This window comes from Malus sylvestris, chromosome 14, assembly GCF_916048215.2.
Source record: "Malus sylvestris chromosome 14, drMalSylv7.2, whole genome shotgun sequence".
Taxonomy (NCBI): domain Eukaryota; kingdom Viridiplantae; phylum Streptophyta; class Magnoliopsida; order Rosales; family Rosaceae; genus Malus; species Malus sylvestris.
Window position 1 is genome coordinate 13,627,014 of NC_062273.1, and position 13,134 is coordinate 13,640,147.

The 13,134-nt window shown below is 36.3% G+C and overlaps 2 protein-coding genes across 2 annotated transcripts; one reads left to right on the top strand and one right to left on the bottom strand.

The window, feature by feature from the left end:
- Positions 1-4,300: 4,300 nt before the first annotated feature.
- LOC126600358 (pistil-specific extensin-like protein) lies at positions 4,301-5,738 on the top strand. The gene is made up of 2 exons (XM_050266945.1): positions 4,301-4,535; positions 5,220-5,738. The coding sequence occupies exons 1-2, from the start codon at positions 4,343-4,345 to the stop codon at positions 5,570-5,572; spliced, it is 546 nt and encodes a 181-aa protein (XP_050122902.1). The 5' UTR covers positions 4,301-4,342; the 3' UTR covers positions 5,573-5,738.
- Positions 5,739-9,508: 3,770 nt separating this feature from the next.
- Positions 9,509-12,173, bottom strand: LOC126600744 (vacuolar protein-sorting-associated protein 37 homolog 1-like). The gene is made up of 7 exons (XM_050267388.1): positions 11,946-12,173; positions 11,422-11,649; positions 10,672-10,759; positions 10,380-10,419; positions 10,231-10,277; positions 10,016-10,136; positions 9,509-9,882 (listed from the first exon to the last, which is right to left on the bottom strand). The coding sequence occupies exons 1-7, from the start codon at positions 11,963-11,965 to the stop codon at positions 9,719-9,721; spliced, it is 708 nt and encodes a 235-aa protein (XP_050123345.1). The 5' UTR covers positions 11,966-12,173; the 3' UTR covers positions 9,509-9,718.
- Positions 12,174-13,134: the final 961 nt, after the last annotated feature.

The following is a 13,134-nucleotide window of genomic DNA, read 5'->3' on the forward strand; positions in this document are numbered from 1 at the left end:
CAACTTGGTCTTGAAAACCCACTTGACACTAATAATGGGCTTGCCTGTTTGTCTGTCAACCAAATCCCAAGTTTTGTTCTTCTCAATCATTTCAATTTCTACCTCTATTGTTTTCTTCCAAGCACTGTTTGTTTCAACTTCTTCATACTTCTCAGGTTCAAACTACTTGTTTCTCTAAACTTAGTTTGTGAATCCACAAGTTCCAGTGACTGAGTATTACTCCCTTCTAACAAAAAATCTTCCTTAGTAGTCACTTGAGCTATTTTTGACTCGGGCACTTTGTACTTCTCATTCAAATTTAAATTCACATGAAATGACAATTGGACATTTTCTTCATTTCTCCATTGCTATATTCCATTTTCATCAAAAACCACATTTCCTGACAAAAAAAAAAATCTTCTTAGTAGTTAAATTGTAGATCATGTAGCCTTTCTCAATTTTCCCATAAGCCCCTTTTGATTGAAGCTTCATCCAACTTCTACCTCAATAGTCCTAGAAGGTGACAATAGCAAATGCATCCAAACACCTTGAGATGCTTGATTCTTGGTTTTTTACCATTGAATGCTTTAAATAGTGTTTTGTTTTCTAATGCTTTTGTTGGACATTTATTGAAAATGTACATTGTAGTGTTAACTGCTTCACCATAGAAAGAACAAGGCAATATTTTGTCATGTTGCATATTCTTAGCCATTTTAAACTATGGTTTTATTCTTCTTCTCTGGATCACCATTTTATTGAGGAGAATAAGCCACATTGTTGTCTTTCAAGTCCCAAATCCTGATAAAAGTTTTGAAATCCAATAAAGTGTACTCTTCATCTCTGTCACTTCTCTACTAAATGCCTCTCTGTGTTGCTTTCCTGCAACACATCCTTCACAAACTACATTTGATTTTCTTAGCTTAGTTAAGCTATGCACCATTTCCTCATCTGCTAGCATCTGAAAACTTTGGAAATTCAAATGATCAAATAGCTTGTGCCATTCCCAAAAATCCTATTCAATTGTAACCTTCAGTGCCGTTGGACTCGTATCCTTTACAATGAAAGGAAAACATCTATTTTTAGTCATTTTCACAGTAGTCACATGATACTCAAGTTCAATGTCTTCAGATATTGCAACCTTGTCATCTCCAAAAACCAGAAAAAAACCATGTTGAATCATTTGTCGACACTCAACAAGTTCTCATCGAATCTTGGAACTAGCATCACTTCTTTGATGTGCCTAGTACCATTCTTAGTCTCAATTACCAATTGCAATTTCGCAATAGCTTGCACAATTTGTCCATTTTCCATTTTAATCTGTGTAGTCACATTTTTGTCCACATTTATTAGCAATGATTCATGTGAGGTCATATGGTTACAGCAACCACTATCAATGAACCAAACATGTTCATCCTTAGCAATTGATGCAAAGTTCCAAGAAAACAAATATAGCAGTTTCTCTTCCAACTTCCTTGGCAAAAGGTACTTCTTACATTGCTTTGCTCCTGTGGTCCTTAACATTATGACCAAATTTGTCACATCAATGACATTTTGTCTTTCTTTTAAAACAATATTCACCAAAATGCAAGTTGCCAAAAGTCCTACAACTCTCCTTAAAGACATTAACTTTCACAACTGCATTAGTCTTCTCATTTGGTCTACAAATGCCTTTTTATCCTTATTCTTCCATGGTTTCTTTCATTTATGACCACTAGCCTATGATCTATTCTTCCCTTGCACATCAAGACTACTAAAGACTCACTCATTCACCTCACTGTCTTCAGAATGCCTAATTAATCTTAGCTCAGATCCCTTCTGTGTGGCTACAACCTCAATGGTATTAATTCCACTAACCTTCTTAGTCCCTTCTAGCACAGACATAATGTTATCATATTGTGGAGTAAGACTAATCAATAGATTCTCTACAATTCTCTTGTTAGATAGATCTTCAACATACATTTTCATTTAATTAATCAGTCTAAACAACCTAGTTACATAATCAGACAATGCTTCACCATTTCTTATTCTAGCATATTCAAAATCACAACGGATATCTTGAAGTTTCACAGTCATAACCTATGAGTCACCCTTGTACTCCTGCTTCAAGACATCATATGCTTCCTTTGCTGTCTCTTGATTGGCGATCCTAGAAAAAATATCATCGGACACATCACCTTGAATCAATCCCAGTGCCTTTGCATCTCTTGCAATGAGATCTTGGATTATGATTTTCTTGTTCTCTGAGGCCTCTTCATCAATATCCTCTCTAAGCTTAACTACTGTTACAAATTTTCACAAATTGTGGGATTTGAAAATTGCCTTTATCCTAATGCATCAGAAGTCATAGTTGACTTTAGTGTAGATTAGAGCTCGAAGCTTAGCTCCAGATCCAGCCATTTCTTATTTTGATTCAATTGAGTTTTTTGTTGAAAACCCGAGAACCAAAATCTTAGATCCACACCTCTTGATTCAAATCGAACCAAGTTTTAAGGCCATGTTAGTGGATTTAAGTCTGTATATTTCAAATTTGAGTGGTTGTTAGCTACTAGAAATCAAAGAGAATTTGATCTGCAAGTTGCAAAGAGTAGGTTGGAGATGAAAGGAAAAAAAAACAAAATAAAAAACGTTTATCTGAATATGCATTGAATTCTATTGCATTCAGTTACAACATCAACCGAATAATATGTGAGAAAATATAGTCGTTGCTAGCTCACACCTCAGCTAAGGCTAGACACGTGAGTTGCACATGGACAACTTAAACACATCAGTTGCTCGATTAAAAACGTTTTAGTCCTAGTCATCTATTACAACTAAGAACAATTACAAAGCATGAACAACAAGAACTAAGAAATCCAGAACACCAAAGTTCTTCAGCCTTCAATTTTTCATTCCATCTGCAATAATGCTTACATTTCAACAATTTCCAGCTCCTTATTCTGCTCCATCTACTAATTGACGGTGGCGTTTGCCATGGACCTGCACCATAGAGGAGTCTTTTTGATAATCAATGGCGATGATCGAGATTCTGGGGGTTAACTGGAAGCTCTTGTTCTTAGGTGATCCATGATTATTTTTTCAGGTCGTGGTTGTGGTGATGATGTCACTGAGGGCGATGAGGTTGTAGATGATCGAGATGTTGTCGGGGTCTTCTGGGACGATCTTGACCGTTCCGCGACGACGTCGTTATCGTTCAAAAGCTTCATGATTGATATAAATCGTTAACTAACAACTAATTAACTAAAGGGTTCTTTAGAGATAGGCCCTTGAAACTCTTATTTTTCAAACAAAAACCCACCTAATTTTAAACTTTCAAAAAATTCACAAATTAGTGGAGATTAATCTTGGAGCTTCATCTTCTAAATTCATGATTTGTTACCACTCAGGTGGTTTTTCAATTTTCTTAGAGCTTAATCTTCTAAAATTAATGGAGATTCGGGTCGGGGTCTGAATTTGATTAGGGTTTTACCATAATTAACTTACGAATTTATTAGGAGTAGGTTACGTTAGTTACTTGCAGTTTAAGTAACTTTCAAATGCTAAGTTCCATTTTAGGTTGGAATTTTTTTCCTGTTGCTATTTGGATTCAGTTGCCCTATATGTTTGATCCCTTTCTTTTCAAAACTTAGACGAAAATCTTTGTAACTTACAAATGTTACACTTTTGATATTTTCGTAGGTAAACTATCAAGTTAACTACTATTTTTGTACCATGTATTTGTTGTACCTATATCTTTATCTTTCAAGGACGTACATGTTGATGTAATGTGGGCTAGTTTTTCTTACTACATCTGTTAATCTATTTACTATTGATTTCACCCACGAAGTGCTATGTCAAAAAAACTAAAGTTAACTTAACGGTTAGACTAATAAATAAACCACTAGCATAAGGATTTGTAAATTTAAACTTTATGTTTGACAATTATATAACTAGGGCAGTGCAAAGTGTGATTGGAGTGAAAAAAAATTGCAAAAATGCTACCATTAGCCAACCAATTGTGTTGAACAAAATGTATGAATAAAAAAACTGTATGTAAATTATTCACCAATCATATTCAGATTTTTTATCAATTTATTTTATAATAAGCAGGTTTGTCTTGAATAATTATAAAGATAGTTCAAATTGCTAGGTGCTGACCTTGATTAATTAATAATTCATTTATACATTAAAAAACTAGAACATAGGCATAATTTGACATTCTACATTTCCAAATGGAATGCACGTCCTAAGTAGTGCTCTTCCACCCTAGCCAGCTACTTCCCAAACAAAAGACCCATTTGATATATATATATATATATATGTACATTTGCTTCCTCCTTAATCGAGAGAGAGAGAGAGAGCGAGAGAGAGAGAGAGAGAGAGCGGAATGATGAGAGCCATGGTGGTGCTGTTATTTGCAGTGGTATTTATTGCCATGGGTTGCAGCAGCAGCCACACAGTTGAAGCTTTTAATTATGAAGAACCCAAAACCAAAACCATACATGTAGGTGGGAAAGTACTATGCCAAGATTGCACCCAAGGTTGGAACGAATGGGTTCACGGCGCCAGGCCCATCAATGGTATATATTTCTTTGAATAAACCTTCGCTCCTGTCAAGGACAGAAGTCATATTTGAAACATTTCTTTTTGTCATTATCATGTAGAAATGTTATTTTTAAAAAACTTCATTCGATCTGTAGACCATTTAGTTATCAATTTAAATAAAATAAATAGATGTTTCATCACTTGTCACCACGATCGTCATTTTGTTCAACACACACACACACATATATATATATATATATATATATATGGATAGTTAAACGGTCTCCAAATTGGATGATTCTTCTAAAAAGAATGAACCTGGGACAATTTACTGAATGAACAGTTCCGATTATGAATACTTTGAATGGTTAAATGATGTCACGTTAGTAGGAAGGAAGAACTCTTTCCTGAAAAGGAGGGCTTTCCTAAAAAATTAGAGAAGTGAATATTGTCTTTATCTTGGTTGTAAATGAGTTGTACTAGTCATAGTCGCCCATACCGGGTCATAGACTTGTAAATTGGGCTGGGCCAGACCAACCCTAAGAGGCCAAGGGCCAAGCCTTACTCGACTATAGGCCCTAGCAATTAAATGGGTGAGGCTGGGCTGACCCTATGCCATTTTTACAAGCCTATGATTTGTATTGTGAAATCTACAAGTAATAACCATTCATGGGCATGGATAATGAAGAGTACGAATTTAAGTAATAGTATTGTTGCAGGTGGGAAGGTGTCTATGACATGCATGGATGAGAGAAGCAGGGTTGTATTCTATGCAAGCGATCTGACAGACGAAAAAGGCCAATTCAACTTGATCATGAACAAGTACACAACCAACGGCAAAGAAGTGAATGCCAATCGATGCTCACTGAGGCTGGTGTCTTGCCCAGATGCCACGTGTAACGTTCCAACTAATTTCGGAGGAGGCCGGTCGGGAGTGAAGCTAAATCGGCCGAGTTTGGTGTATAGAGATTTGGTGAAGTACACTCTCGGTCCATTCTATTACACCAGTCCTATGTGCGAGAAACCTGACACTACTCGTTATGATGATCGTGGCAATGGACGTAACTACTAATTATTATAACAAGTACGCTTCTTTAGTACTTTTGTTTTGTTTTTTACGTAACTTTCCCCTTAAATTTGTTTCTACAACTATAATTGGATGAAATCAAATGTTTCTTAAGTGGAAAATGATTTCGGACATTAATTTTACTTTCTGCACATCCGTGATTTTTTTCCCACTTTGATTCTCTGTTAAGTTGTTAAATCCAAGGACAATAAATAAAAAGGAGAAAATAAAGTGCAAGAATCAATTTCCTTCTCGAGCACTTAATCAACTAGATAACTAATTGAGCCTAACCTAGTTGACTCGAATTCATCTTAAGTTGGATTGGGTTTGAACCTTGATAAAATCCATACTTAATTGTAAAAAATGGTATAGAATTGGATTGACCTACCAAAGTGCCCAATTCATCTAAGTTGCATAAAAACTTATATAAAATGGGTTCACCATTATTTGACATCCCAATTTGGCATGTAGTTTTTTTCCAAATGACAGTGCGTCAATCATTTATGCACCATAATTGCAATGAAACCGTTTCACGTAACTTGTTCTCATGCACACATCGATAAACCCACACCAACTATCTCATATGTGGGCCCACACAAACCCTACTCTAGTCTTAACTCTAATCCTTATAGGTTACAGACTAAGAATATAGACTTCCCGCCAAAACTAATTTTAAATTCATATTTCCATTTCAAGATCACTCCCTAAACAACTGATTAAGTTGATGACCGTGTTTATACCAAAACCTCATGCAACATCGAACTACTGCAAACTACTCGATCATCCCTCTTAAAAAATGGTTGCAAACCGTAGCAGCAACACCACCTGTTGAGGCATAAGCTTTACTACTATTGGAATTGAAGGATGGAAGCTTGAAGATCATAGTTGATGCAATAGTTTTATAGCTTTTGTTCTTAAGTTTTGAATTTGTAGTGAATTGTAATGGATGGTCACGATTATATCTAGAGGGTGTATAATGCGTCACCTGTCCAATTTGATGTAAGTGTTTAAGTTGCTCATATGCAACTCACTTGACCTATATTAGCTGAGGTGTGAGCTAACAAGAACTATATTTCCTCACACCACTAGCATGTTTGGCACAACCTAATCAAGAAATCCAGCATAGATTTTCTCCTTGACGTTTCACACTTTGCTTCTTCTACCTTCTTTAACTTTTGCTCTTTGAAGTGTGTTCATCACATTCTCTTGGATTTCCAGAGTACGAAACCAACTAGAATTACAATAAATCAACCTTTAAAACACTAACATGGCCTTAGAGCTTGGTTCAAATTGAATCAAGGGGCGTGATCTGTGAAGTGTTCTTTGAGCTTTCAACGAAGGACTCAAGTACATCGAAGAACAAAATGTTTGGATCTAGAGTTTATCTTCGAGCTCCAATCTTCACTGGTGTTACCTTGAAATTTGGTCCATTAGAATGAAGACTATCTTTAAATCCCACAATCTGTGGGGTTTTGTTGAAAATGAGTATGAACTTCCCTCATATGAGAAGCAAATGGATGAGAAGCAACTGATTGTTGCATAGGATTTTATTTCTAGGGATGCAAAAGCTCTGGGGTTGATTCAAAGTACAATGAGTGATGCAATTTCCCCTAGAATTGCAAATGAGGAGATAGCTAAGGATGCTTGGGATGTACTAAAGCAGGAGTTCAAAGGTGAAATTGGCTCCAGGCAAAATATCTTGCAATTATAAAGTAAAGTGTGCTGGATTGACTAACCAAACCAACTAGTCAACTAAGTATACATTCACTAAATAAACACATACAAATCCAATGAATAAACTTAGTTTGCTACAAGTTAACCTAGTCAACAATAATACAGTTCTTATTTCATAATAATGTGGTACAAACTTGAGCACAAGCCCACATCAAATAATGGATTATATAATGCGTGAAACATATGATAATAAACTAGATATGTGGGCAAGTTCAAACTAAGAAGAACGTAAAGAAATTAAACTCTGAAAGGTTGACTTGTTAGAGAACTAGTCAGCTATATATGAATTTCTCAGTTACGAGAATCACAATTCCAAGAATTAAACTTAATAGACTAGTACGTCTGACTGGTCAATATCTACCCAGATATCTCTTACGAGCAAATCACAAGCAAGAACATATTCATAAATCAATTCACTTCTCAAACAACAATTATAAGTTGTGATATTCACTAGTAATTTACTAGATATGCATGGAAGTATTGAAGAAGTAAACACAATAAGTTTTGACCGGAAAAACCCCTAACTGGGTTAAAAAGTCGGGGACTCCACATAGTTCAATCCACTAGTGAAAATAATGCTCATACGAAGTACCACAACAAGCTCAATTCCTAAATCTATTCTAAGGAATAGCTTTATACCTATGTGCAACCTTACTTTGCGTGAGCTGGGGAAGTCTTCAACCTTCACAAGAGAGCATCTCCATCCCTTGAGCTCATTTCCTTGTAGCACCGAGACCAACACAATATATGTAGAATGACATGATATGTGGATTCAAATGATCACAAGTCAGTTTCTCTAGTTTAACAATTGAAGGAAGAAACTAACTTAGAATCCAAACCAAGGTCTTTATGAAGATTTGAAACTAAGATCTAGATCATGGACAATGCAATCCTTTTTTAGAGATGATGTGGGTGAGTTAGCACAAGATTTAAGACATCAAAAAGTGTATGCAGCTAGGGTTTCTCAGAAACAAGAATTGGAGGCTCGAAGAGCTTACGCCACTCTCTTGAAAATGCAATTTATCTAACCCAAAACAAATGAGCTTCTTAGAAGATTTAAGCAAGCATTTTTATGGATCGTTTTATAAATATTCAATGAAGAACTTTACCTAGAAAATGCTTGATGCTCCTAGGAGATCTGAGTTGGAGAGAAAAAATAAAGACACTCTTTAAACAAAAAATAATAAAAAAATCTTTCTCACCAATGAGGAAATGAAATCCTCCAACCCTGTTAAACAAAAACTTTTGATTGTTGCAGACAAGAGTACAAAAAGACACTTGTCAAATGTAAAAGTAATATGAGCAAATCAATGGTAAAAAGCTTAACCAGTATAAAAGGTGTCACTCAGCCCATGTGGGCTACCTTAAATTGTATGCTTAGCTTGCATGAAAAGAATGAGCAATTTTGACAGGACAACTTCACTAGTAAGAATTTAGACATGAAATGTATATGCATGTATAAACCTTACTTGAGTTGAGGCAACACTATTTGCACTTTGATCTTCCATAACCCAGACTTTCGATCCAAGTATCCTAAAGTTTAATATAAGGAATATTGATCTAAAGAGCATGTGTGGTACATAATTACAAGATTGACAAGGAAAGCCAAAACAACTAAGTCTAGACTTTAGAAAAGGTGATTCTCAAGTCATGGGAGTGAAATTACAAGGTATACATCGTGATTTTGAGTATGCTAGAATGACGAATAATGAATCTCTATCTGATTACTTGGCTAGATTGTTTGCTTTAGTAAATCAAATGAAGATGTATGGTGAAGAACCGTCAAATAATAGGATTGTAGATAAGTTGTTAATTAGTTTATCAATGATGAACAAAGAAAATCACTGAAATAGATCCCAATGAGGTAGTGCTACACTCAAGGGGTTGAACAAAGGTTGATTAGGCATTATGAGGATAATGAAGTGTCTGAAGGGGCTTTCAGCAGCCTTAGTTTGAAAGGAAAATCAGGTTCACATGCTGATGGATATATTAGTAGCATAGGAAACCAGACGGTGCTGTAAAAGTAAAAATTGTGCCTAGGTTTTCAAATATTGAACTCCGGATTTTGATTCGAGACCACATATTTCTTTTGATTCGAATGTGGAATCTAATTCCAGATAATTTCAATACTCATTCTAGGTAAGTAAACATCGTACCAAAAACGGACTCTAAATTGGGAAGCTTAAATTGAGTTTACTGTTCACTCTATTTCGAACAAAGTTTATAAGCCTTGGATGTCCAAATGAGAAAACAACAATGTTTATACACAGAATTACTATAAAAAAATTAATATTAATGTGATAGGGAAAATAGATGCTCAAATTATACACGAACAAGCAACGATCACCATGGTACTTTTTATCGACCTTTTCAATGAAGTTTCAACTAAAATGTATACAAGTTACTAAGGTAATATGTTCACCCTATTGAAGATGTTTTGGCGGCAAGATGAACAAGCGCTCGCTTGTGGTAAGTGGTACGAAGCTTCTTGTACTTTTCCACAAAAGTCCCAAGATCACCCTCCTTGTCAAGGAACTGCTGGTGCAGAGCTTCAGATTCCTCCTCTGTCGTATTCAGTGATTCTGCACGCACGGAAAAAAAATTTCATCTACCAACAAATTTGATTGCAATTCATGCATGCATGATATTGATGACTAATAAGGCACACGAGAATACTGAATTACTGTACAGTTTCATATTATCTTTACTACATGCCTTGAAGCCTTTGAAGAAGAGAAGACGGGGAACATAGCTTCAACGTTTCTTCTTTCTTTCTCTCGAGTTCATTTAGCCTCTCCTGAGCAGCAGCCAACTCTGTTGTTCTAATTATTCTGCACTGTGACCACAAAAGATAAAGGAGAAAAAGATACAAGATCAAAAACAACGATTTTGCAACTAGTGTGAGAAGAAAGACAATGGCAAAAGCTTACCTGGTTTCTAAGTTCCACCATCTGCGGTTCTTTTTCCAAGTTTTCCCCTGTTTTATAAAATAAAATTATAATTTGTTTTCCCATGTATAATCCACTAGCAGGAGACAAATATAATTAAAATAGGCCAGACACTGAAACAGAGAACTCACTGGATAACTGCAGAGTTTCCCTCCGTAGCTCCTCTCTTAGCTGATGTGGTCAGTAGAAGAAACAAAAAGAAAGAACAGAATAAAGATATGTCCGGAAACTCAAGTATTCAAACAAAGAAACTCAAGTATAAATATGGTGTAGCCCCAAAGCAAGACAGCAATTACAGTTCATTAAGAGCTTGCTAAATTAAAAGGTAAGTGTTGAGTCTACTAAGATCAATGTGCGGGTGTGCATCAGCAGTTGAACCTTAAACAGAAAGGGTACGACAGAAAAAGTGAAGTTCAAACTTACATTATTTTGAATTTTGACCTGATCGAGTGAAATAAAAAATTGCTGGTATGCATTCTTGTCAGACAAAAGCTTCCGTAGGTCCTCAACACTGATCACATTAATAGGGAAAACATAATGACTAGTTACTAGTTATTTGACAAAAAATTGATAAGAATTACATATGATCTGGGAGAGTTATATCTGCCGTACTCGAGATACTGAGACGAACACCAAAAAACTAAAAGTTACAGAGCATTATAAATGTTTTTGAGAACATGAATCTCTCAATCATATACATTAAGAAATAACAAATTCACTTACTGAACAACATTTCATTTGACAAATATGCTCTTTCAAAGGTTGATTAAAACAATGATTGAGTAAACAGATCCTATCTTGATAGGTAAAACATAATCTCTAAGCTTGGGCTTACGCCTAAAGTAAATACAAATTTCTTTTTTCTCGTATTCAGTCACCAACTTCTTTTCAACATTCTTCAGTACATCTAACAGTTCTGCGCTTTGTTTTTACAAGAACGAGTTCAAACAAAACTACCAACTACCCTAGACAAACACCAAGTACAGTTAAAATTCACTGCATAATCATCTCCAAATTTTAATGTACAATCTTAAACAAAGGAAGTGACAAGTTGATATGTAACAACCGATAAATGAGGTGTGCTATAGCTAAGAACATTGTTGATCAGCTCCGAAACAGAAAAATCATCATTACCATGTAATCATGAGATTCCGACAGCACCATTATCCTTACCTCTTGTCCTTCAGAACGGAAATAACACCGGCAGCTTCGGCGGGAGAAACATGTAACGCAGACTGTGCCCTTTCTGTTGGCCTTTGGTAACTTATACTGCTAGACGACGTGCTACTCGGTGTCCCAGGGCGAGAAGAAGTCGGAGAACTAACTACAGATGGAGGGTACCATGACTGTGAAGGAGTAACAACCTCCGGACGCGGCTGAGTAGGTTCCTCCTGAGATCCCCTGTGGACGTAAACACGGTTAGGAACTTAGATCTTCAGCCTCTCCAACACACATCACCAATCAAATGACTGGATTACGAAAGCTCCAACGGAAAGCTTCAATTTCCGCTAATGATTTTACAAACCGATTTCAGTAACAAAACCCATCAATTCGCAGAACAAATTGGGGATTTGGACACCGACCCATTAACGAAAACGCCGTAAAATCAATCACCGGAATCAGAATTTAACCCTAGGATTAACGGAGCTACGGTTCAAATTTCAAACCCTAAATTACACCGAGAAGAGAAGAATTACCAGAACTTGAAGATGGACATGGCTTTGGGAGAGCTTGACGACTCCGATCAATCAAGGTGGGTACGGAATGGAATCGAATCGAATCGACGAAAAGATTGAACTGTATGGACGAGGAGGAGGAGGAATTTGGAAGCTTAAACAGTCCAGTTACGTTCGAGAGAAAATTCAAAGGTTTACGCCTCCGACGATTTTGTATTTCGCGCGTGGCTTTGTGCAAGTGGTCGAAGACGTGTGAGAAGATGGGAAAGATCGCAGAAGATGACTTGGAGTGAAATTGGGCCTATCTGGAGCCCAAAACTATGGGTGTTCATGTGTTCGTTGGGCAAGCGTTTTCTACGTGCGGACTGCACTTTGTGGACTTTGGGTGCGGACCGGATTTGATCTGAATGGCTAAAACAAATCTATCAAAATGAGCGAAGAGTGAAACCGGGTTCTAAATGATCCGTCATTGATAAAAAAATGGGTAACTGCAACTGTTTCAAAATTTTGGGATATAAACTCGTCCTTTCCGAGCTATCTCAAAAATTCGACCCAGGATCGGCTGTCTCGAAGTGGGTGTCTCCTTTCATGTCTCGTTGCTAATATTGCTACACGTGTCCTTACACCTACCAGAGCATTCACACCGTTAAATACTATATGAAAGTATAATTAAAAATAAAAAAGAAGATTAATTTCATAAAGTCCTTCTGCCATTAAAAGTCTAAACCCATTAATTTAAGCGAGTCGTCTTCCTCCTGCTCTCTTCAATCCGCCACTGCTCATCTTGATCTCAGGAGCAATCTCGTCTCCTTGCTCTCTTCAATGATTTGTGTTGATGAAATCTTTGTTAAATTCATGAATTAACTTGATATTGCTTTAAGTCATGAAGCTTTATTCACTGTAGATGTATTGTTATGAAAATTTGTTGACATGTTGTGTTAAGGGTATGCATTGTTGAATTTGGTTGTGTTCAGGGTATATATTATTGATTTTGATTGTGTTGAATGCATGTATTGTTATGTATACAAGATATGGCTACTGAGGGGGTTCAACTAGTAACAAAAGAGGAAGAATCATATAGGGGAATGTTTAACAACCTTTCTCAAGTAAGTCATGTCCTTCGGGGAGTGTGATGCTGATTCCGATGATCTGATAGTCAAATTGCTGAAGCGAAGCTCAAATTTTGTGCTAACTCACGTGTTGTAACTGT